This window comes from Corvus brachyrhynchos, unplaced genomic scaffold (genome assembly GCF_000691975.1).
Source record: "Corvus brachyrhynchos isolate BGI_N302 unplaced genomic scaffold, ASM69197v1 scaffold17, whole genome shotgun sequence".
In the NCBI taxonomy this organism is placed as follows: domain Eukaryota; kingdom Metazoa; phylum Chordata; class Aves; order Passeriformes; family Corvidae; genus Corvus; species Corvus brachyrhynchos.
In genome coordinates, this window is record NW_008240046.1 from 17,213,551 (window position 1) to 17,240,374 (window position 26,824).

General features: G+C 38.0%; 1 protein-coding gene across 1 annotated transcript in view; it reads right to left on the reverse strand.

Moving 5' to 3' along the window:
- Positions 1-26,824, reverse strand: part of GALNTL6 (polypeptide N-acetylgalactosaminyltransferase-like 6) — a 281,614-nt gene that overhangs the window by 34,765 nt on the left and 220,025 nt on the right. Inside the window, exon 7 of the mRNA XM_017744313.1 lies at positions 5,428-5,545. Coding sequence (XP_017599802.1) covers positions 5,428-5,545 — 118 coding nt within the window. The remainder of the gene's footprint in view (positions 1-5,427; positions 5,546-26,824) is intronic.

Below are 26,824 nucleotides of genomic sequence, written 5' to 3' on the forward strand. Positions count from 1 at the left end.
AGGCCAGTATTACTTTAACTGAGGCAATGAGAGCTGCAGTAGACATACACTGCATTTCCTCTAAAGCAGAAGGGTAACAGTTAAAAAAAAAAAAGGAGAAAAAAAATTAGAAAAAACTCCAGTCAGATATGCTGAGGCAATAACAAGTAGGAGAAATAACACTGTGTTAGGCTTATACTTGATAGATATAAAACCTGAAAATGCTGTGCTGCACCTGAGGTATGCCGTGCAGGATAATTGAAATGAATCTTGGGCTGCCTTGAAGGACATTTAGCAGCTGTTCCTGTTTATCTTTCAGCTTCAGAATGGTATTAAAAGCATTTTTTGTATTTTTTCTGAGAAGATCAGTTGTGGCAACTTTGTCTTTAAAATGTGCACTTTTATGTCACATGCCCTAAATGCAAGAAATTGGAAAATGACTTCCGTGTTAAGTATTACAGACCTTCAGTACACCATGAAAGGAATTCAGGTGGTGTGGGACATTTGGAAAAATTGTATCAGAAGCAATGAAACTCTCAGGATCGTTAATGTCTCCTTCTTACAAAAGCAATGAATCTGGTCTGCAGCTGAGGTAAAAAAAACAAAGATGAAACCAAAATAATGCAATTTCAGCTTGGAAAGATCAAAAGAGTAGTTTATGTGTCAACTAGAGACTATCTCGCAATTTATCTTTATATGGCTCCTTCCAACAGAATGTTGCAAAACACTTTATAGGGATGGTTGAAAGCAAAAGGCAGGCATTAACACAAGCTTTAAAAGAAATTAAGCTGTGGTTATGTGGCTTTGTTCCTGACTGGAGTTTAGATGTCACAGATGCATTTTTTGGCTCTGTTCTACAGCTCCTGTGGGATTTTGGGTGAATCACTCTCTTTTCACATCGCCTCTTTGTCTTTTAAATTGAATTCTGCCTTCTCTTGTGGTTCCCCCACCTTATCTCTCTGGTTTATGAGTGATCCCGCCTGGAGACTATGTGGAAAATGCAATATTGTGCATGAAAGACTGAGATTCCAACCTATATGCTACAATGTAATCATAATTACTGTAGTAAGAGACTCCTGCTTTTTGAGCAGTGGAGGATGTGTCACCGGGGAAAAGAAACATAAACATACAGCGAATTATGCAAAGGATTTAGAGGGTACTGAATGGACTTTGGATCAGGCTTCAAAACTAATTGAGAAATACACTGCTGCTGAGAGTCAGTAACAAAACAGACAACAGTGAGAGACATTGAAATGAATGGAAAATACAAACAGTAAACTGGTGGAAGAGGAATCTAAAGTATATCATGCAAAGGCGACAACTTGGTGCTCTTCATATTGTGCAGGACTACATATTGTGCATGGACTACAAACAGGAGAAATGTATTAGATCTGTGGAGCTGAAAAAGTTGTAGAAAGTAAGAATATAAAATTTTGATGGCATTTTGTGGTCACTCTTCTTGAAATATAAGCCAAAAGAACAGATTTGGCAGTTGTAGAAAAGAAGAAAGAACAATGTTTTCCTGTGAACTTTTACATGCAGTGAGACCATTTAGCTAAATGAAAAAAAAACTTGAAAAATAGTATCACTGACTGCAAATCTACAGTCAATGGGTTCGCAAATTGCAAAACCAATTATTGGAGGTGCAGTGGGATTTCCTGTCAGGAAATATTAAAACCCTACCATGTAAACTGGGAATTGATGACTGTGGGTATTTCAACAATACGCACCAGCACCTCTAAAATTCTGAGAAAACTGGCAATATTCCACATTTGTCAGTCCTTCATATAGATTACAATTGCACTGACAAGTGGTAATGCTCTCCACTCCCTATCTCCTGCCAAGATTGACAGCTGTGGAGAGAATTAATAATGATTATGAGGATAATGATGAAAAAGAAAGGGTTTAATGAACTTGGAAGTGTGTTTTGGAAAACAGGGATGAAGAGAATTTGGAAGATGTATTGGCATGGATAAGGAAAAAACAACTGTAGATACAGGTGACTATTTCAAGAGGCTAGGGGATCACCATTAGAATTTTTGTTAAGGTATGATTAACGATGCCTAAGGAATGTCCAGTGCGAAGGATTGCATTGGGTTTGCGTGGCTGGGTTTTGGTAGCAGGGGGCAATAGGGGTGGCTTCTGTGAGAAGCTGCCGGAAGTTTCCCTCAGGCTCAACATGGCAAATGGCAGCTGGCTCCAGAATTGATATGCCCCTGTATAAGGCCATCAGTGATAGCAGTAACACGTCTGGGATAACAGATTTAAGAAGAGGGAAAAGTTACCATGCAATTTTAATCAGAGAGAGGAGTGAGAATATGTGAGAGCATCAGCCCTGCAGACATCAAGCTCAGGGAAGAAGGAGGGGGAGGAGGTGCTCCAGGTGCTGGAGCAGAGATTCCCTTGCAGACTGTGGTGAAAACCACGGTGAGGCAGCTGTGCCCCTGCAGCCCCTGAAAGGTTCATGGTGGAGCAGAGATCACAGAGATCTACCTGCTGCCCCTGGAGGACCTCATGCTGGAACAGGTGAAGAGTGATGAGTCCTCCCTCTGAGGAGGAAGGAGCAGCAGAGACAACATGCGATGAACTGACCGTAGCCCCAATTTCCCATTCCCCTGAGAGTGAGGACGTAGAGAAAATAGGGAGTGAAGCTAAGCTTGAGAAGAAGGGAGGGATGGGTAGAGGTGTTTTAAGATTTGGGTTTATTTCTCATTGACCTACTCTGATTTGATTGGTAATAAAATATTTTTTCCCCAGGTCCAGGTCAGCTTTGCCCATGACGGTAACTGGTGAGTTATCTTTCCCTCTCCTTATCTTGATCCATGAGCCTTTTATTATATTTCCTTTCCCTTTTTCAAGTGAAGAGTGGTGTGTTAGAGCAGCTTTGCTGGGTACCTGGCATACAGCCAAGGTCAATCACAAGGATCTTCAGGAAACACAGGACATTAGTATCTTTTGCTACTCTGTGTTGTGGTGATTACTACATAAACTGTGCCTGTCTGACATTTAAATTCAGGATTTCCCAAATGGTAGCTTTCCTTGTTATTGTGAAGAGATGCTATTAATCAGGTGAGCTCTGGTGTTTTGCCAGCTTTCACAAGTCTAGCACACACCGAAGAGTCTGTCACCAAGATGTCATACACCTTTTTAATTATAAAAATTGATGCTGATGTTGCAAAAAAAAAAAAAAAAAAAATCCTGAACACCTTCTTACAAGAAAATTAATCTAAGAAACTATTTAATGAAGAGGTCATATTCTGACACGCAGTTTGTGGCTACGTCACCATCCAGAATACTCCAAATAATTTTTTGCCAAGCAAATTAATATAAGATTTGGCATCAACACAGGGCACCCATCCGAAAACACTTCCACAGGCCGTAGATGTGGATGCTCTAAGAAAGAGTAAATTGTCATTTCAGAATCACTCAAGTGAAGCCAAGGAAACAGAACCAGTCTGGTTGTCTGGCTTTTTCACTGACTTTCACTGACTTTGTAACAATTTGCAAGTCCACCATCCTACCAAGTTTTGTGAGAAAATCTGGTAAATTGAACTGTCTTGCTAACTTGTCCTTATTTAAATAAGTTTTAAGATGACTGAATCTATAGCTACAGTAGAACCTGCTGAAGCAGAAACCTTTCCCAAGCTGATAGTGGTGATTCTGACGTAATAAAACCCAGTCCTTTCTGTTTCTGTCTTCCACCTCTGTGATTTTTCTCCATTTTTTTTTGTTATTCCAAACCAAACAGCAATCTTCTTTTTAAAATTTACATCTCTTAAATTCTTCCAATAGGAATTTACTCCTATTTGGCAGTCATTTCTAAGGATGATTTTTTTCTTCTTTTAACACTAGTAAGAAAGGACAGGGACCCTAAGGTCATTATATACTAATGAGATAGATCCAGAGATATGACTGAAACGAGGACCAGTGTGACACAGCTGCCTCCAAAAAAAAAAATCTCTCACTTGAACAAAATACACTGGGACAATCTGGTATTTCAATTTCCAGTTGTGTTACCATGGTTTTTATACAAAGTCTGGAGAGAACAACAAGTATATTCTTTGTGATGATAAGAAATATTTGAAATAGGATAATAAAATCATGGGTGATCTGTCAGAGACCATTGTGACAGCTACAAGTAACTACTTATACTTGCCTCTGAAACAATCTAAATGGACAGAAGGTAAATCATTATATTCTAAACATATGGTCTAGCTATTGAGTTTCCCCTGCCTTCCTGTTTAATTTTGCTGAGGTATAAAAATGATTTTGAGAAACATGAGAGTAAGCCAGTTAATGCAAAACATTTTGCTGTTCTTAGTAACTCCTGTAAAGACAGCCTGGAAACCCAGTGTTGGGTAACACTGTACATTTCATTCAACAGAATGGCCACAGCACTGTTTTAATTGCAGCTGATAACTCAGATTCAGCAAGATACCTGATATTAGTCATGGCTGACACGCTAAGTTTATTTAAAGAGCTTTAAACTGACAGAGTTTGGAAGAAGGCTGGAAAGATCCTGGAGTGAAATTTGAATTGTAATTTCAGTTCCAAGCTTTATCCAAATACATTTGACTCAAATTATCTATGTCACGAAGCTATCAAGTCCTTGAAAAACTTTGCATGTAGAGACCATGAGGTAAAATTCTTATGTCCTTGGGTATACTAAAAAATAAATTAAGTTTTCAAAATTAGACATGTTAGTCCTCAGCAAACTAATATAAATGCCTGTTCTGCATGTAGAAAGTAACAAGACTTTCAGCTCTATATGTAAATACTAAGTAATTGATTTCAATACACATGTCCACATACAGGATATGAAGGTATACTATAATGTGTCTGGTTATACATAACCTGAGTATTTAAAAACTCCCCATATGTCATTACAATAATTTAAATGCAATTTAAAAAAATCTGCTTTGGAACAGCTGGCCTGCAGACAACAGCTCATGGCAGCTGAGCTGCTCTAGTGATCCTCTGCTATTGAAAGGAGTCTTTCTTCCTATGACTTTCTCTATTTCCACCCATTTTCTCTAGCTCACTCCAGGAGACCCTATGCCCAGAGATGATTAAATTTGTTGATATGGACAGAAAAATTATGTCATTTTCTTTTTTGCTGGATTAGTTCTCTGTTGGCTTGTTGAACTGAGCTCAACACTTGAGCACAAACACAGCATCTGAGCAAAGGTAAGTGGAGAAGACTTGATGAAAGGCAAAAAGTGGAACTTCATTCTTTGACAGTGGTAAGCTACCACATTTTCAGAGGGAACTGCATTCAGTGTCATTTTTTATGGCTTCTGGAGCATATGTTTATGGCACAGTGGGAATTCCTAATGAAAAAAGTATTGTATTAAATTAATTTTAGTTAAAAGACAGAAGCCCAGATGAATAAAAGCATTGTGATAACACCAGCAAGGAAGTATTCTATAACGTGGCTCGATGACTTACCTTGAAGGAGATTTCATACTGCTCTCCTCCCCATATTTCTAATCCTGGATCATAGCCTCCCAGCTCCCAAAACCATTTCCGGTTAACGGCAAATAGACCTCCAGCCATTACAGGAGACCTGAAGGATGAATAAAGCAACACAAACAATAGTGAAGATGTTTGGACCATGTGTGCATGTGCCTCTGGGTGTGTTTGTGTGAATGCTGTTTGAAATGCGAAGCTATGAAAGGCATAGACAAACAGTAGTGTAACCAAACAATATTTACCGTTACTCATCCAAAAAGGGGGTCTAGATGAGAAACAGAAAATGTGTTAGATCTAGAGAATGGTAGACAGTCATGCACAAACTCCTTTTTTAAAAAAATCCCAACAAAACAAAACCCAAAAAACAACAGCCCCCTCCAAAGTTCTGTTTGTTGCTAAGTAACAGAGAAAGGGACTCTGGAAACCTGCCAAAGTACTTAATGAGTCTCAGTATTCCATGTGAAATAACTTGCATTTGAAAGTGAGCAAAAGTTTTCAATTCATTTCAGTCTCATAGGTGCTGGCTAGAGAAAGGCAGAAAGGTGAAAGAGGATGGCTGAAGAGAAGCTGTGGGAGTTAAACATCTCCTTTCCTAAGCATTTAAAACTCTTCAAATGTTTCTCACAGTGGTAATGTGACTTATAGACAAATAACTTGCTGTGTTTCCCATGTTTCCATTTATTCCATGAATAAATATGTGGAATTTGCTTCAATCAACTCAGTCTTTTTCACAGACAATATAGAAAACAAATGTGATATTTAAAGTTACTGTTAGAGAATAATGACAAAAACATATTGTAAATTTATAAGCAGGAATTTTGTACTGGAAAGTATGTATTTTCTCTTTTCTTTCAGTGCCAAGAAGACCATGTTCCTAATGCAGTGAATATATTGACAGCTCTCAGGATTCAAATGCTGCTCACTGATTCCTTGAAATTTTGGCGGGTATCCATGCTGAACAGGAGGATTAACAACACGCTTAAGAAAGTCCAACCCAACTATGAAATTCCATCAATGCAGATCAACACAGGCCTTATGAGTTTTAGAGCAAGAGGCCAGAAGGAACACAGTCATGCTGATGGCTGGTCAGAGAGAGAGAAAAGACAAAGCCTTGGGAGACCTGGATGGCTCCCAGTCAATGTTCCCTTACCAGAGAGCAGACATGAAACTGGATCTTATGTCCCGTGCCTTGTAACAGTGAAGCCCCTAGGAAAAATTATTCCATCCTGGGGCATTTTGTTTTGAATTACTGCTGGTGGTTTGTTTGGGGCACTGGATGCAGATGGTATCATCCCTGAAGTCCTAACTGGAAAATAAAAACTTCCCCCTGCACCACTGATTTAGGATTTGGCAGTGAACTTGGGACTGGTAAATATTTCAGGAATCCATGCATAAGTTAGAAGTTTACTGAAGAGGACATCATCTTAATGGAACTTTCTGCTGTATTTTCTCTGTCTTAACACTTTTTTATACTGCTGTCTTTTATCCAAGGCAGTAGAGATGATAAAATAGCAAGCAAACAGCTGAGTGGTCTCTGCCACCATCAGGCACCCGGTGAATCCCCACGCATGAATGTTAGAAGACGATCCCTTGCTTTGCATTCATGGTAATGAGAAACATGGATAATTTTCCTTTCACTTCTATATGGTAGTTTAAAAAAAAAAATAAACTAAAAAAAAAATTAAACTACCCATTTTCATGACTCTTACAGACTAATTTCATTTTCCTTTAGAGATTACATTTTTAAAAGCACATAGAAGCTTTGAGAAACAAAGCTTTGCAAAAAAATATCCGAACTGGCAAGGCTGTGTACTGTAACATACACTGAATGCTAATACTTTTTTACTTTTATTGACATTTCGTATTTCAATATTGACTGTATTTCCACATATGAATAAATTCAACAGAGATTTTATTAGAAACCTTCCCCAGGGGATTCTGACTACTACAATACATTTTCAATTCCTACCAAAGTAAATCTAATTACAACCTGTTCTTTTTGACTTCAGGTTCTAAATAATCAAAACATATTGTCCTTTTATAAAGAAGGACTTACATAGAGAATGCTTGTAACTAAATTGCTACTGACAGAAGAAATGTAGTCCCAGAAATCACTGGGAAAATGCAGGATTTCTCTAATTCTCATAGATACAAGATCTTTCCGAAGCATTTCTCTCAGTACAGTGAATGACCTATAAAAAAGGCAAATGCCGCAGAAAAATCAGATGGAAGATGAACAAAATCAGAGTCTTAAAATTGCAAAATAATTGGCAAATATTTACAAATTATATTTCAATCTACAGATTTTTTCTAGTGATAAATACTGAGCAATCAAACCCCTTGTTATTTGGATGTGAATGTTCAGAACATTTATTGCAATTAAAAAAACTACCTGATGACTGGAACAGTAGCAAACTCATAATTTTTGCATTTCCTTGAAAAAAAGGAGAAGAAATTGAATGTAATGTTGCCCCATTAATTCCTATTTCACAAGATGTTCTGACATTTGTTGTTTTGTAGGAAGAGCAATGAAGAGGAAAAGCAGGATGGCCTTTTGGTTTTCATTAGAGTGGAATTAGTAATAAGCTGTGTGAAACTGAGCACTTGGCACAGCATGAATTCCACTCCATACCACAAGCAGCTACTGCTGAACAGGCCTTAAATTGTCTCCAAAATATGAAGACAAGAGTCCAGTATTGCAATCATGGCTGATATGAAAAGTCCTTATGTATCAATAGGATCACTTACACAGATCAAAGAACTGCACTGAGCCCAAAGGAGAAGAATTAATCTCTTGTTTAATGGCTTCAGTATAGAAATGTCAAGTACAAAGCTATGTTTGTAGAAGTATTTTTTTCATGAAATGTCCTACTCAGATACTTAAACAATCAGACTTGAACTATTATAGCATAATATTATGTGAGTAATTACAGTGGAAAGCTGTAAAGTGCTTACGATCAAAACATTAAAAGGACAAAGACTCCAAACACATTAGAAAAGCTGGAAGGGTAAGGTTGCTAAACTTAAAAATATTTGTAAAGACCTTCCACATGAGAACTACTGCACAGACTCATTGACTATACCTGGAAGAACAATACTGGAAGTAAAAGCTAGCTGATTGAAAAATGGCCCAACTGGTCAAAGCTTGCTGTGATGAGACAGAACAAGAATTTGATTTAGTTAAAGTGTGAAACCCACCCCCTAGACCCCAGAAAACTTGTTTTGCAAAAAAAGATAGACTGAGAAAAAGGCAGACAAATACTTAATGTGAAAAGATAGCTCACAAACAAAAGAGTACATTAAAAGAAGTTTAGCAGTAGCTCAAACTATAGCCAGCAAAGATTTTATAACTGCTTGCAATTAGCATGCAGAGGAAGGAAAGATAATCTCATCTATGAATTTTTAAGGTAAGAGAAAAATGAATGAACTTCAAAGGAATGTGAAGTTACTTACATTAGAAACAAATGTGGTACATTGCAAACAAGCAAACTGCATAGCAGGGTTTAGAATAATTACACTGCAAGAGTGATACATACAGTGGAACTAAAGGATTTGTGAAAAGGGAAGAGGAGCTTTGATAGCCTGCAGAAAGCAAATGAGGGAAATGAAAATGGGAAAGTACTTGTGCTAGACGACATGCACAGTAGGTACACTGATAGGAACCACCTCCCCAAAACAGCTGAAATTTGGCCATTATAATCATATCCAGGGAATGGCACATATTGCACTCTGCACCTCTCTGTATAATCCAGACTGATTAAAGGCTCTGTGCTGAACTACTGAACAGAGACAGACAAATGCTGGAGAGAGGAGTCCATCTCGTGCAGGATACACCAAACAAACTGACCTTCAGTGCCAAACCCACTGGCACGTTACACAAAAACAAGGCCAATGTCAGCCCGTAACAGGAATCAGGACTCGGTCCTGACTACTGAATTCAGGGAGTCAGGGATGTAATGGAAAAGGAGGAAAGGGGCCATGTTGCTGCTGGCACAGCAGCAGCCCCAGAAATGACTGGTGGTGACCTACTGAATGCAGCTTTGAGCTAGGTTTCTGCATTTTTTATAATGAATTTCAATGTCTTGCTAAGCTAAGAAGTGTCTCTTCACCCTAGTGATAACCACATGAAGGCACCTCAGGAGAGGGAATAAATTCAGTTACCTTGTTTCACTGGTGACTGCTCCAGGTCCTCTCTGCAGTGATTCCTGATACTGCATCAAAACTTCTTAAAGCTGACACTAATCCTAGATAAAAGTTCTGATAAAACTAAAAATTAAAATTTATGTATGTGTTATGTAAGTGACAGACTTGGCCACTCAGAGGGAGTGAATACAGAAGTAAACCAAACTGAAATTAAGATGAGTTGATCAGATGGCAAGAAAGTGATGTAGGTTAAGAAACTAAATGACAAAAATAAAAACTTAGAGGCTCCTCCAGCTAAAGACAGTTTCTATATGGAGCATAGGAAAAGATATCGATGTAGCTGAAATGAATATTGGTAAGTGCTCCTGAATTCCTCAAGAAGTAAAAAAAAAAGTGGACTCATTTATATATTTAATTCTCTAATCAAATGTAATTAAAATGTATTTTTAAATGTATCAACTCTTTTATAGTTAGTATTTCTGTAAGGCATTGTTTTATCTCTTATCCATTCTAACAACATGACTCATTTCAATGTTTATAAAATCATCAACATTCAGAAAGTAAAACCTGTCTCTGTGACATTAGCCTATGGCAGTTACTCTTTCTTTTTTAACTCAAGTGTCCCTTTTTCTGAACAACTTTTACCCTAGATAAATGTGTGTCAGCTACTAGTTCAAATGATCATTGTGCTGCAACATGTAGCAGCCAAGTTGTATTATTTAAAATTAACTCCAAAGTCTGTCTATAATCATATTCAATTTTTAAACTAGATTTTTGTTTGGGAAATATTAAGATAAAACCCCATTCTTCAAATGGTGAGCCAGAAAGCTGTGGAGACTCAGCTACAAAGAAACCTCTAAAAGTGCTTGACTTTCAGTTTATAGAAGTTTTCACCGTAATTTCATCACACATGTTTATTTTTCTTACCACATTGCTAAACTTCATTAAAAAAAAATGTAAAAAAGCAATGAGCCCTTATGGGGGTGATGAGGCCCTTTTAGCCTTTTCTCTCATACTTAGAAAATTAATGAAGCTGTAAAAGAGGTGAGTTGGGTAGAGATGGAAGACTCTGAAGAAAAGGCTTCCCCTTTTTACAATTACCTCTCATAATCCAAGGGAAATCTAACTGAATTATAACTAGAGGAGATCTACAGCACTCAAACTGAACAGGTGGGTCAGCAAAAAACGAGCATCCTGAAGCAAAAAGTAAATGAAAGCTTCTGGTAATGTCCTGCAGGCAAAGGTGTTCAGAAGGATAAAACCGAGGAGCAAAAAAGCAGCTGGAAGTCATACTAAAGAGACAAATCCAATGCACAAGCATACACACACGATTGAAGCCTGTGTGCTGCAAAAGCAAGAAAGCAGAGCTGAGAGCAGCACTTCAGCTGAGCCATATTCATGTCATGAGGAGGGATGGATCTTGGACACACGGAGTTCAACAGCAGCAAAAAATCCTTCAATCTATTAGTGGGATGTAAGAACTGCTGGAGAAAACAAAAACAACCTCTAAACACAATTTGAAACAACTCTGTCAGTTTAGCACCTTTTCATATTGATATGTATTATCTTCATTCATAGTTGTCCCTTGAAAATATAATATTTGAAAATTAAATGTAGAACTAAAGATAGTTTGGAGGCAAAATACTATCAACTGTCCCTAAAATAGAAACTTTAGGCTTCCTGGCTTTTGCTGAGCTTCAGTTTGATTCTATGTTTCTATGAATAACAACAGTTCATTAAATCCCATCACTATCTTCGAGGAAGTTCTCTCAGAACATATGGGGGCAGTATCTGAACAGAATTACTATCCAATATTTTCTTCCCCTCTTTAGACAGATATAATCCAGAGAATTATCTTCCAGGGCTTACTTTTGCTTTATTAATTTACTTAAGCCCAGTATAGCATCATAAGCAAAGTTTAAACTCAAGGAGAAATTTTCAATTTCATTAAAGATAATAAATGATTCCTTTTGAAACATAACCAATGGCCTGAAAATAGGTTCTTATTTCCAAAATAGTCCTTTAAGTGAGACTTTGTCCTCCCAAGGCAGATTTTTAGATGAATTACTACAAATCCAATCAGGTAAGAGTCTGAAGAGTCTGAAGCTGTCAAAAGTTACAGGTGATTTTGTCTAAGTTATTTGGATTATTATAGCTCTATGCTTTCTAGAACTCTAAAACATTATGTACTTATTGCAGATTAAAGTAGATTTAAGGACATCACAGCCCACCCAAAATAGCTTTGTACATAAGGTGTAGAAGTGACGTCACCACGTGCATATTTGTAGCAGTTGGGAACTTCTAAAAAAGACCAAAAAGGCAGCTGAATTGCAGTCACCATCACAAACTACACACAGAAGAGAAGCCTTTGCTTGTTCGGGATCTCCTGCAGTATTTCAGGCTCCGGCTTTGTTTGTGTAACACTGAATGATTCAGGTGGGCAAATGAGAAGTGTTAGTATTGAAGCACTGCCAGGAAATGGCACCTGGAGTTTCAGTGGGTTTTCCTTTTTGTTCCTGCCACTGTTCACACACCAGATCAGACTGAATAGTTAGTGAAGGTTATTTCCAGAACATTTCTGAGTTACAAAGATTTTGAATAAGTAGAAGTATAGTTACAATGACCTTCTCCTGCTTTTTTAGTGCAGTCTCTAAAAATACTGCTGCCTAGCATCCTGATGAAATTGGCTTTTCTTCAAGGTGTTACGAGCTGCCCCTGGTGACTGACTCAAGCAGACAGAGCTCTCACACTAGGCTAACTAGATGAGACACACAGTTAATGATGCAGCTGTGATCTGCCATGGAGCTGAGGATGTGGATGAACGTTGTTCCTTTGATCAGTTCTTCCACAATACTGCCAGCAACTGCCCCCACTCTACCCTCATGCACACACATGGCCTCAAACGCAAGCAGGAAGTGGGGAAAAAAGGTAATTTCAATATTTCATTTATGCCTGTCTTTGGGGATTAATGCAGAAGCCTGAAGAGATTCCATGCTGACAGGGAGGGAGACTGGAGCTTGTGTAGCTGTGCCATTGCTACAAAAAGTGGGTCATCCATTTGCCAGTGGTCAAAGTTTTCGTGAACATTGTCATTAAGTTTTAAGAAGGCAAAAAAAATTATGCCTGAAGAGGCTAATATCCAGCCAAAGGTATTCTGGGATCCTGGAAATGTTCTCTTAGATGCATCACTGACATTTATTAAAGCTCTATAATTTGCTATGTTACTCTATTATGGAGGGTAATGGGGAAGCAGGCATTAGATTTCTCCCAGTCTGCACCTGAAGCACAAGAATATTTTCTTGTAAAAACTGTGAAGCCGTGAAAGCAGTTTTTCAAATATAGAACTGACAGAAAAAACATTGTAAAGTACTTCTTAATGGAAGATGGAGGAGCTGAAAACTGATGAGGCCGAGCACTTGATTGTCCCATGATAGCATCTGCTTTTAATTTGATGTCGTAAATGAACAGGCTGTAGAAAACCAGAGAAATGAACCATCCTGGTTTATCAATTGCACTGAAATTAAGCTGTGTGTATGAACTCTGCACCTGACTTTAAAGGCAAATGCAGATAATCAGTTTGCCCTGGAGTTCTGCTAATTTGTACAGGCCATAGGGGAAACTGCTGAGCAAACCATACTGATCTCAGAGTCAGGAATGAGAATCCCTACATAGTGCAAGTCCTCACACCAGTACCTCCACCAGTGAGACAGCCAACCTCCTTCACACAAGGAGTTGCACACTAAAATTCTCTACTAGCTGGAAGGTACAGGACACATTTCTGAGAACAGCAAGCAGAAAGGGACCTCTGGGAGTAATTCAAAAGCAGGATAAAGGGAGATGATATGGGATCAGGCTGGACTGGGTACATTGCTGGCCTTTAGGTGACTCACCAACAGAGACTGCAGCTGCCTTGCAAGCTTTTTCCCTCCTGCATCCGGAAGCTCACACAGCCCAGATACTCTTATGCCAGCACTGTCCCACTGCCTGCCATGTAATAGCACATGGATCAAGAGGGATCACCCTAACCTATAGATATCTATAATGAAAATACTGCAAGAAAAAATTCAGAACTGAAAATAATAACATATAAGCAATGCAACTGCATTAACTCAAACCCTAAGACTTCTGTCTCAACTTGCTTCCAGGAAAAAATATTCTTTTTAATTTATCTAGACTAATAGTATATGGATAAAATAAGTGCTATGGTTATTTTAGGAAACATCTCAAGATTTGGAGAAATTGATTTGGGCAATCAATAATGCCCAAATCATTTACAAAAATGTGCTAGAGATAGTTCTATCACTTCATAATTAAATTAGAAAGCACAAAATAAGGTGTATCAAATCCTGAACTGGCAAGAAGGTACACCGAACAGTAATAAGAACTCTTGCAAGTGGTGAGAAGATCACAGGATCTTCTGAGTTGGAAGGGACCCACAAGTAAATGGCCTGTACAGGGATCAAACCCACAACCTTAGTATTATTAGCAATGTGCTCTAACCAACCGAGCTAATCTAACCTAGACAGGCTTTATTGTTAAGAGGTTACAAAAAAACCCCACCCCCAAACCCACCAAAAACCAACACAAAAAAACACAACAGAAAAAGCAAATCCTTAATTACACACAATCAGAACAATCTTTGCCAGAAATGGCAGCTACTGACCCCAGTGAAACTGTAATTTCACTTGACCTTCTCCATCATTCACCCCATCAAACACCACAAAAAAATGGGGTCTATATTGATGCCTTGAGAGGCCACCTAAAAACAGAGACTAGACAGGAGTAAGGGAATAAAGGTAGATATTTATTTGAAAGGCCTTCAAAGGTACACCCTGGAAGCCACAGGCTATTGCCAAGATGGACCCCAAGATGGACGACAGGTCACGAGTTCTTCACACCTTTATAGGTTTGGTTCATTTGCATATCAGGGTTAATCTCCAATTAAAGCTTCAGTTTAATGATGTAAGTTCCCCTCTGCTTTCCCCCCTTAGAGGCTCTTTGGTTTATACTTTTTGGGCCTAGGACAGTCTGGGTGTTCTTGAAGCGTAGACCCTGAAAGGCTATGTTACATATACCTAGCATGAGAGAGCAGAAATTAACAGGCTACAAGAAACTTCAGAGTTAGACACTAAGCAGTACAGAATTTGAAAAATATAAAAGTTAAAACCTAAGGTGTCAATATCATCTAGACAGTTACTGACAGATAGTCTCATTAAGTAGATGGTATTTATAGGAGGAATTGGTAACGCTGTTATCATTTTACAGACTAGGCAAAGAGGGCTTCTGATTCAACGGGTTTCTTAGCTCCTCTGAGAAAGACTTCAAATGCAGATTCAAAGATGACTCAGTGTCCACTTAAGGCCTTGAGTCCTCACTTTTCCCCAGCTTCTCAGCTTCAAAGGTGGAGGCTGTCCTTGGGGTTGCGAATTGAATCCCAGCGAGAGGCTGAGGTGCTGCTGTTAGTCCCGACTTGGTGTCAGCACACGGATGGCCTTCAGGCTGCAGATCACCTGTTTCCCCCAAGGAGTCAAACCGCTCCATCCGTCCAAAAACTCCTCACCATGGGACATTACTTTAGCCCTGCACATACTTACATCACCTCTGTTTATGCTGCAGTAATCTACCCTTAGTCTTTGAGACTATCATCTGTTATTTGGTGGCCAGGGTCAGCATAGATTATGCTGATTGAATAAAATCTGTACACCTCCAAAGGATAGAAGTCTTCTGATGACATGTGTCTACAGTGTTACCATGACCTTCTTGCTTTTTGATCTCTTGATCTGAGCCCTCTGAATACTTGGCTTCGACCCTGTCCTATAGCTCATTCCCCAACTCCCCACCTAGGAAACTTCGCCGGGTTCCCTGAAAAACTGTCAAGGGATCCTTCTCTCTGCAGCTGGTATGAACTGGGGAGCATCGATCTCACCAGCAGGTTTCACTCCTGCCACTTATTTTTGTAAATAAAAATAATTCCTCACTACCAGCTAAACAGAATTGAGAACTATGATGCCATAAAGACCAAGATAATAAAGCTGACTATTTTGCTAGAGAACACATTTTCAAACCACTCATCTCCAACTAGAAGAAGAGAAGAGAGCCCATAGAAAGTGTAGATAAGAAAAGTAATTAGCTCAGTCTGATATTTGTTGTCCTACGTTTGTGAAAATATTTTCCTAAAAACTTCCGTTATACAACAACACAACCTAACTTAATACACACAGTAAATGTTGGCTGTCATTACCAGCAATAACACGAAAGAGTTATGGTTGTAAAGCAGCTGCTGTGCATGAGCATTCAGCCATGTTCTGCTGGCAAGAAAAAAAACTAATGAAAGATTTAAAGGAAGAATATTATGCATGAACCTTCTTAAACATGCAATAAATTGCAAAACACAAATAAGTACATTATGAAACACAGAACTGCAGGTCCAAGATTGAAATTATTAGCATTAACAGAATTGCTTTTAAAGCTTTCATTCTGAAGCTATACACAGGATCCTATTCTTCTGGATGTTATTGCTTATAAATGAAGAGAAAATGAAACAGAACATTACAGATATTTTCTCCTCGTAACTATATTTTAAAATATACCATGCTTCCACTGTAATTACACAGGATGTTATTCCATTAACGATTAATATTAGGAGTGAGTGGGAAAGCAAACAAGCCAAAGGGAAAAAATTTGCTTTCATGTATTGCTAAAAGAACTCCATTCATAACTTACTTTGTTTTCTAGTGATGAGGCTTAATCTCTCCACAGAGGCAGAAAAGTGATATGGTCACAACTAAACTGTGTTTTGGGCTTAGGTGAAGTGGATTCCTGACAACATCTTTCAATCACTTGCAGGTGCAACTATTCCTGGAAGCCCAAATCTGCTCTACCTGGAAGGTACAACTTCTTGACAAAGAATAATAGCAAAAAAGAAAGACTAAGTACATTTTCTCAGAAAAAGAATGAGCTTCACAGAGGTCAGAATTTTGTCTTCATTGCTTCTCTTTCCAGAGCAGGGAGAAGAGTTTCAAGCAAATCTGACACAGCATGCTCTGCATTAGCAGTTTTCTTTCTCCATACATCACCCTGTCGGTAGCAATACCCTTTAGATACCTTCCCATTAATCTAGGAGTGGTTTATACACCTGTGTATTCCAAGGAGAAAACTCAGCATACTCCAAATCCCCATGCAGAAGCAACACACAAAGCAACCTTCCTCTTCCTGCATCACAGGGGAGGGATCCACCTAGAGATTTGATTTCACTTCCTGGGGGATTTAAGTCAGAGAGCAATGGATGCAAGAGATGCACCACCTGCTTGGGGTTTTTAAAGTTTGTAAAGACACACCCTGTCTGCTGTAGGACACAGATTCTCATTACAGACAGGTGCCATCTGAAGTGATGACTAAGAAGAAAATTAGGAGACAGTGAAAAAAGTCTTCCTATTTTTGTTTCAGCAAATTGAACAACTCTGAAAGCACATGGTAGAAGCACAAGATCCATGTATGCATTCCTGGTAGTTCTTCAAGATCATCACATTATTTGCTGTGCACTAATAATAAAGATGGGTGCCAGGCAAACTCCAAATGAATAATGTCATTCTCCACAAACTCCCGTTGCCATGAGCAATGGCATCCACATGATGAACACTGCACAACCGAGCCAATATTCTTTCACCTCTCTGTGGAATAATGAAGTTCACTCCACTGTCAAGATCCACTCAGAGCCTCTGTGTATGCATTTCATCATCAAGACAAAAGCCAACAGCCAAATATGCAGCAAGAAATATGTATCATATTCTTGACAAATAATGTATGTAATAAGCTCCAGTTTCAGAGAAAGGAATATAATCAAGAACTTTTTTTCCTTGCATGAAAAATTTTCAGTTCAGTTTTCCAGCTACAGCTCTATCGATGAAGCACAGCTAATTTGTACTCCAGGTGGACACTAATGTAAGATCTTTTAAATATATTTTCTAACAAGAATTGAGCATACCATCTATTTTAGTAACTAGTAAAACATAGAAATAATCCATTTTCAGGAAGTGCATGGCTTGTCTGCTGTAAAAAATCCTTTGAAATACGAATTCTTGCAAAAAAGATGTTTGTTTAGAAACTGATACATGAGGAGGGCTTTCTTCAGTCACTAAAGCACTCTAGCTGGGCCTCTATACTGACCTATAATACTGAATAAAATGTTTTCAGGGCTACTATGGAGGAAGCTACATTTAAAAATTCCTTTGAAATATGATTTCACATGTGTCCCAAATGTTAACTTTGAATATATTGTTTGCATTTTTCTTTGAATTGCTTTACAGTATTATAAATCTTAAAATAAAACTTTTCCAAGTTAAACATTTCCAGTTATTGGAAGCCTTGCAAAGTTTATCACAAAAGGTTTAATTATTATGCTATGTTTCCCTCTTAGGAAAAAAACACATAAATGAAGTACATCAGTAAATTAACAACACTCCTCCCTCCATCTCAGTTACTAAATTAAGTCCCTTGACTGAGCTGGAGAGTTCAAGAAATCACTAAGCACTTTTCTTTGTCTGTGGAAAAGATATTTTCATAGCAAAATATTAATTGTACACAAGTAAACCACCACTGCCACTGAAGTTTTATACAGTCCTCTGTAAGATATTAAGGGCTGATGAACTTCAGCCAAAGTTTTCTCCTTGACCATGTCACAGACTGCCTTTGCCTGATGCAAACTTCAGTAAATAAACAAAGTGGGGGACAATGCTACAACTGTGAAAACCTGCCCGAGTCTCCATGGGAACAACTCAACACTATCCTCTTTAACGACTATTCTATATCAGAAAGATACAATGTCCTCTCAGTCCTCTCTGAAGTTCATCTGGAGCCTCCAAACAACTATTCCATGGTTCCCAGATAATGGTGGTCAAACCTGGACACAGCAATGCATCTGTGGCCGATACACAGGCTGGAATATCTACCTGCAACTTCTATGCATGTTAACACATCACACAATGAAAATGGAACTTTATTTAACAATATAACACTTTCATCCTTTCCTGTCACAGTGCTAACACTAGCTATTTGCATTTATACTTTAAATTTCTCCTCAGCCATGGCACTCTTTGCTTTTCAGTGCTGAATCATCAAGGTTGGAAGAGCCCTTCAGGATCTAGTTTAATCATCAACCTAATGCCACCATAACCACCCCTGAATTAGGTGGTTTAAACACAGATTAAGTATTCTATAGCATCTACCATCATCCTTTTCTTGTCTGTTCTTCCCTCATCCAGAGTGAGTCGATAAACTTGTCTCTTGCCTGTCCCAAAACTTCATAGCAAGCATATATAACACCTTGCATACCACACAAATCCTCCTCCTCATGCTAGATCAGATTTACCAATCACTGGGGTAATCCCTGCATCTGCTGTACCCGGTAGAGTGCTCCTGAGAGCATTCTGAATTTTAGGCTGCCTCTGAGACCCAGAAGAATATGCCCACCTTTTCCACTCACACTGTACCCAGTAGTGTCATTGGCGCCTGCAATGACGCCCCAGATCTGCAGGCTTCTGGGTGCTTGAAATCAGAGTCACACAATCACTCCAGTTCTGGAAGAATCTGGGGAAGCCACAGACAGCACAAATTCATCTCAAACAAGTTTTTCCTGGCTCATCTCCCCTGCTTGTTGTTGTTATTACCAGAGTGTGTTAGCCCTACCTTCAGGGCAGGAAAGTGTGTCTGCAAGGTGCACTCAGACTGATGACACTCAGTATTTCATTTGGAGAACACCAGCTGGAGTGTCCCTGGAGCCAACTCTGATATCACTCCTGCAGGTAACAAACACGGATGGATGGCTAATTTGGCTGTAAGCCTGTCCTCCAGGATTTTTTTACTCAGGAATCAAGCTTACTTCTGACAATGATAAAACATAAGAACTCTAACAAAACGTTTGACTTTTTGCCAGCGTTTCTGATTCTTCTCATTTATTTGCAATAACAATGACATTTACATTCAGAAATCTCAAATTCAAAACACTTTCCTTGTTGAAATCAGCTTATTTCTTAGGTTTATAAAATATTTGTGTGCACTTTTCTCTGAGCATCTTTGCCACACAAAATTATTTCATTAATAATATTTTGAAATTTACCTTCATGGATCAGAAGTTCCATATTTGAGCTGTATTTGTTGTGACCAGTCAACCAAGTTACCTGGTATTCTAGCTGACCTTAAATATTGGTGAAATTTATTTTCATGTTATTTCTTTCAATTTATATACATGACAACTATTTGTCCAAAAATATTTTAGGAAATTCTTGACTTTTTTTCTAATTATTTCTGCCAGAGATAACTAACTGGTTAATTAAAATTAATTAAGTTATAAAGAAAGCTAACAGCTGGAGAAAATGGGGGAAGAAGGCCTAAGATATGATAGCAAGATTTGGCCTCAACAGTGTCCTCTGTGGGTAATTCTGTGTGAAGGCTTTCTGGTAAGTCACTTGTTCTGTGCTTCATCTATTAAATTCAATATTAATATCTTTCTACTTCAGTAGGATGCTTTTATAACACTCAAACTTGTGATGCAAATAAAGGCTTTTAAGAAAGACCCTCTTTAAAAACTCCTTGTGAAAGGTCAAAGAAAGAAGTAATTTCTTTTAATTAAGTGCACATGAAATTAACAAAATAATTTTCTCACTTCATTTCTTAACATTTTGATTCAATCCCAAGAAGTGCGTAGATTGTTTTTTCAGAGACTTTCAAGGGTTCATTTTAGCCAGCAGCCATCTCACACAAACATCTGTCTTCCAAAGGAAAATCCAAAGTGGGTTCGCTTGGCGCTGACCAAGGACCAGCAGGAAAGCCTATTTCTTCCACATACCTCAGCCATGGCAAAGACAGAGCTTATGTATTCTGCACACCTCATAGTAACTTTTGCCATGGGTTAGAGAGTCCCAATCATTGTCAAGAAAGACAGTGCTCTTCAAACTAAATCAGCCCATTTTTACTGAAAGGAAACCAGCTGGGAATAATCTGAGTTACCATGAAAAAAAATTAAAGCACCTGCACACCTAATCAAAAGCTTACCAAGCTCCCAATCCTGAAGCATCATTCCTTTTTTTGGAAAAACTCAGCTCCAGCAATAAAAGTAGTAGATCAAACCCTAGCCAAATAGTCTCATTATTATCTCAGTAAGAACCACATTAATTTCAAAAAATGGTAAGGCATGGAAAAGAACAACCAAAGTATTTAATACATGGAAAAAGGGACTGTCCTTCCATTTCTCTTAAAAATGAGGTAGATGTAGGATAGGTCATATATCAGCATTAGTTTGTGTCTGTCTGTTTTTACATGTCTTAAAAGGTTTAACTTTTGCCCTGTTTCATACCATAGGAGTTTTGGTATTAATTTGACTGAGACTAGGATATCTTTTCCAGAGTTTTCCAGCTCTGGCTTGCAGGTTCCTGTGAACTATAGTTGGTATTTTAAACTGCTATTCAAGGACTCACAAAACAATGAATATATAACTGGGACATTTCTTTTTTCCTGTTTTTACCCATTTTTTAGCTAATTATGCTCCAGAGACACTCTCTGGCGAAGCACCAGCAATGCTGATTAACTCAGAAATAAGGAATATCAATGTGCAGAAGGGAAAGCTCTCATGAAAATCCCCAAGGTTCTGTTCCAGCTAACAAATCTGACAGCACGTCAGTGACCAGCCCTGCCTCTGGCACTGAGACGAGCCTCTACTGCTCCAGCTATTGTTTTCTGTGTCCCAACAAGAGACTCTCCAAAGCACTGCATTCTTCAGACTGAATTACATAACTTTGAAAAATGGATTGAGGACACCTAAGTTTACTTTTCCCATTACTATTATATGTCTGGTAGGATGTGTATAGTGTTAACATCACTCTTATAGAGACAAAACCCAGAGAGAGACGAAAAGGCTCAGAAAGGCAGAATTGTCCAACATAAATATTAACAGACACTGACTTATGGCTAACACCAAGCTTATTCACACAAACAGCAAATATACAAGACACCAGAAATTTCAAGGTGCATTTTGAATATCAAAATGCTAGTCATCCCTGTCACACTTTCAACTTGTTAAATTTGCTTACTAAAATCTTGTTTACCAGTAGCATATGCTCATCTATGGGCTTCAGAAATTTTAGAATAATCAGCTGCTATAGTTCCTCCCTTAAAAAGGTAGGTTTTTTTCATGCTGTTACACATGCAAATCACAACATGAAAATTAAATCCCTAAAAGAAAATAGTGCATTTACGTCAGCTTTTTATTAAAACAGGATCTCTGTTAAGGTAATGTGATGACACCAAGGAGTTCAAAATTTAACTAAGATTCACATGGACTGCCTCTCCGCTAGACAAAGTGCATTTCAAATGTAGATATATTAAGTACTAGTTATATCGGGACAGAGCAAATAACTCACAACACTCCTCTTCCCAACATACAGGACCTATCCAAAATACTTCTGATCTCTACCTCCAGCTTTACAATAACTCTTCCTACTGCTATGCTACTACTATCAATGATGTTGCAAATAAGAGAGGAAACCAAAAAGCTGTGCTAATTTCAGGCTTCATTAGAAATGGAAGTGAAAAAAAAAGACAATGCTTATTGAATAAAAATGGATTTAAGTATTGGAAAAGCAACATCAAAGTTCTCAGGGAATCTTTCGAGTACATCTCATCTTGCTGCTCTTCTATACAGCTTGTGTCCGTTACCTCATCAGAGCCATGACTGGATCAATTGAACACTTGCAAGAATAGCTGCCCCAAGTCTCTGAGATATGCAAGGTCAGATTGTTCAGGGATGGAAGAAACAAGCAACAGATAAGCTTTGGAAAGGGCAAACACAACTTTAGTAAAGATCTTTCCAACAGATATAGCTAGCTCAGCAGCTGAGGATTGCATGCTGTATGATGCTGCATACAAATCTGGCCTGCATTTTTCAAAATGGAGATGTGAAAATAAACTTAGAGCTGTGTCAGAACAACCAGAGGAAGATAGAGCTTGTATTTTACGAAGAGGCTGCAGAAGGCCAACGAAATGAAGATTGAAACAGAATGTCAGTTCTCTTTAGCAATAGACCAGGAATTATCTGACATGTCAAATATTTTTAAACACCCTCACTGCTTAGGTATGTTCAATTAAATTCCAGAAAGCCCAGCATTTTCAGAGATCTGAGACATGGTCTCTGTTGCTGTCAAGCTGCAGGAAGCCCTCTAGTCCTGCTGGTTTTCCCTCTTTATGGGTCAAACTCCACATCCTTCTGCTTCAATTCTGCTCTCAGGGTATTTTTGATTTTCTATTATGTCCAGAATGTCACAACAGGCAGAAAATCACAAATTGATTTAAGTTTCATAATTAACTTTTCTATTTTAGTCAAATGAAAGCATTCAAAAATCAGCTATCTTGAGAACTACAGAGGTTGTCTCACTAGGTAATTAAGGTTTCTGCTGGTGCCTATTGTTTACAGATATAAAGCAAAGTACCTTTCAATTTTCTTTCAGTTATCTTCCACATTTTGGGAAAATTTCTGTTCCAGCTGGGTAAGAGCTACTTTTCATTCAGGGCATGCTCCTATTTTGTGTTACTATTGTAACTATTTGAAGAAATTGCCCAGAGAAAGAAAAGTTCAAAAGAAACCCACATCATTTAGCATCTGAATTCTAGCACTGCTTAACACAAACTTCTACAGAAAAAGATATTTAATTCTAAGTGGCTCATATGACTTTTTTGTAGATGCACCTGATGTGGTATCTGGATCTAAACCTATCTCTGTAAAACGAAAGGTGTGTGTGAGAGTTACTATTATTCAGCCCAAGCAGCAGATTTCTAGTTTCACCATGCACAGTACTGTATTTATTCTTTCTATGACTTCTAGGCAGATTGTATACTTAAGGCTCCTCACAATAGCTAGGATTGCACTAGTGTGTTTTCAGTAGGAAGCTTTCTGAAGCCAGAAACTTAAATTAAACTAATGAAATGGAAATTAAGTAGAAATGCTAGTTGAAAGATTTTAAGGTGGTAGCAGACAGGACATGACATCAGCTTTCACAGGTGAATGTCCCATCCTAAAGAATAAGAAAGCAAAATCTTTGGAGAAAACTAAGGTATGAAAGAACCCCTTGTGCTCTTATTTTGTGTCTATTTAATGTTCTCACATTCTCTCTCTGGAAATGAGGATGAAGTTGTAGTGTCTCAAAGACAAGAGAAGCATGACAGAATCCATCTGAGGGTGTAAAGAGATGATATCCTGACTTGTAAGGAAAAGGAGTAGGGTCAGCTGGGATTTGGAAATATTTTGTAACCATGGCCAAAGGCTACAGGCAAAATAAATTCCAGGATTGCATTTGTCCTTTTCACAGCTGTTATCACACTGGAAAGTCATTGTTATCTATGATCATCAGCTTCTACAAATAGCTTTTCTCTTCATTTATGGCTACAAATGGATGACACTATTCTAAAAGAAATTCTCATTAGCAGTCCACCTCAACTTTGAACTTTTTCTTACCAAATTTCAGCCTGTTCTTTTTGCTAACTTCTAAACTGACAATGGGATTTTTTTTCCTTTGCCTTTTTTTTCCTTCTGGATGCAGCAATAATACTGATAATCGCCTGATGGGTCACCTAAGTGCTTCTCTACAAGATATTTTTCTGTTTGTCTTTTTAAAAATTATTTCTCTGCTGATATCATTCTTGCTATACTACTAATATTGAGTTACACAGGAATAACTTTCTATAGGTGTACTGTACAGGTGGCTATTGGATGTACTCATGCATTCTCACTGAAAGACAGATAGACAAGCAGATAGATATTTTTTCCTGATTTTAAAATTTTGTCATGTTTTCATTATTAAGGCCTAAACTAATATGCATAGGTCAACGGCTTTAAAATCAGTGGCTTCATTATATAGGTGGCCAAACAACTTCAAACAAACCTCACCTGAAAATTGTGGCTATAAATGAATAAGAAAAGCTTTTACAGGCAAAAACACTACTTGGATTTAATTTACATTAATATTTTAAAGGCACTTTGTCCTACCAGCCAGTAGGTGGAGATATAAGTCCAGTAAATGCAGAAAACAACTATTTGGCAGTCCTTGATACAATTGAAGGTTTGTATAATACAATTTAACCGACGTTAGATTTCTTAATAAGTATTAGATGAGACAGATGAAATCTGTCTGCAGTTAAAGCCCATCTATCAGCCCTCCTTCTCTTACAGCCTATGGCCAGCTGTGCCTGCAGAGCTTAGGAAACTTTCATATCCAACAGGCTATTAATGAAAGTAATAAGGCAAAAAGCTAAATAGGTGATGGAAAAACATAATTTCTAATACACAAATATGTAAATTCAAGTGTTTTAAAAAAGCTTGATCAGTATCCTGTTATACCACATTAAAAAACATGGCAGTATAAAAAAATGTAGTCGGTCCCAGACATTCCAATACTCACATTTTGATAAGTTCTGAGTCCTTTCATGCCTACAGAAATTATGAGCATGTTATTACCTTCCAGTACATATGGAAAAAACAAATGTTTTTAAAGTATTACCACTTCCATTAAGACAGTCACAATACTCTGTCTTGGCATTAAAAATTTATTACTCTATTAAATTACCATTATAGGAACTCATACTGGAAATTGGTTGCACTAGCAATAATACCTTGTGATTTACAAAAAACACAATAATGTCTCTTAGCATTACTCTGCTATAGAATAATAATATCCCTATATGTAGCAGAAATGGAAATGCAAGCAAATGCACTAAGATAAGTGTAAAAATTAAGGCAATATAGTTTATATTCAACGTTTACAATAAATTCTTTGGTTTGGTTACACTGTTTGGTTTAAGGTCAAATGAAAACACCCCTGAAATAACAGGGCCCATATGATTAAGCCGTATCAACTAATTATATGCATATATATGACTAACAAAGAAGTATTTGTCTTCCCTGAATGCCCTTTGAACAAGTCAGGAACAAAGATTGTGCTTTGAACAGCTTTGCTGTTTAAACTGTCATTCTGTCAAAAGAATCACTACATGACAGGCTAGGCATTAAAACCTACTGCAAAGCAGAGAGCTGGGGACTTGAAACATTTCCTGTGGACTGAGAGTTTAGGGTTTACTCTCCTTCACGGTCCTCTGGGAATCTCTTCAAAACAGTGGTCTGAAAACACTCCTCCAAACTACTTTCTTCCCTGCTGTTTACCTTTTCCCTGGGTGTTTTGAGAGCTCCTTTGCATGTTTGCAGTGCTTTGAAAAGGAAAATTGTTGTTACTGTTCTCCCACTGTGCTCTTCCTGACTTACCACCATGTCTACACTCCCAATTCACTGCATGTCCACAGGTCATTTGCACTCATGGGAAAACAGAGTGGTTACTTGCCCTAGCACAAAAAATCCAGGGAAATTCTGCAGCATCAGCTAAATTTTGTGCTGGAGAACAAGGAGAGTGGAGGGAACGGGATCTCCTCTCTCCTTGCAGGCATCTCATTCTCTGTAGGGGGCAAATGGACTTTCATGCTTACAGTGCCTCTCCAGCACTGAAAATAACACTGATACACCATCTTAAAAAGAGAAAACACCAGAGGGGTTGATTTTCCAAATAATTCCCTTGAAGAGACATCTCTGCTGTTTTCCCACAAACAAAAAAGGTGCATTTAGAAATGAGTAAAGCTGATACATGAATCTTGTTCCCTGACAAAGGGATACTGTCTTGGCAGTTCATGGAAGAACCGATGTCAACTCTTTTGAGTCTCATTTTTTCCTGGTCTATCAAGAGACATGCATAGCATTTTATAAATAAATTAACACAGCAAATTTCAGAGTGTTTATCATAATTTTTACTTCACAGGTTGCAGGAGGCATTTACCTTTTCCTCTTGACAAAAACTTGTCTTCCAGCTAGAATGATGATATTTTGGTTACTTACATGAAAATGAAACAGATGCTGGTTTGTCTGGGGATAATTCAGAATAAGGTCCTCATCAGGTCCATATCTATACTGAACTCTCCTAAGACGGTAAACAAAATATGTATTCACTTTTCTCACTCAAGTCTGAGATGACAGATCTGATTCACAGATAAACTGCCTGGGATAAAAACTGCAGAAATATGAAAGGTACACAACTGCTGTCACAGAGATGCAAAACCTGCTGATATCCTATAATCCAAAATCAAAATGGAAATTGTCTTGAGATCATCTGCAGACATTGTCCTGCATCTGATTCAGTTCAGTGTT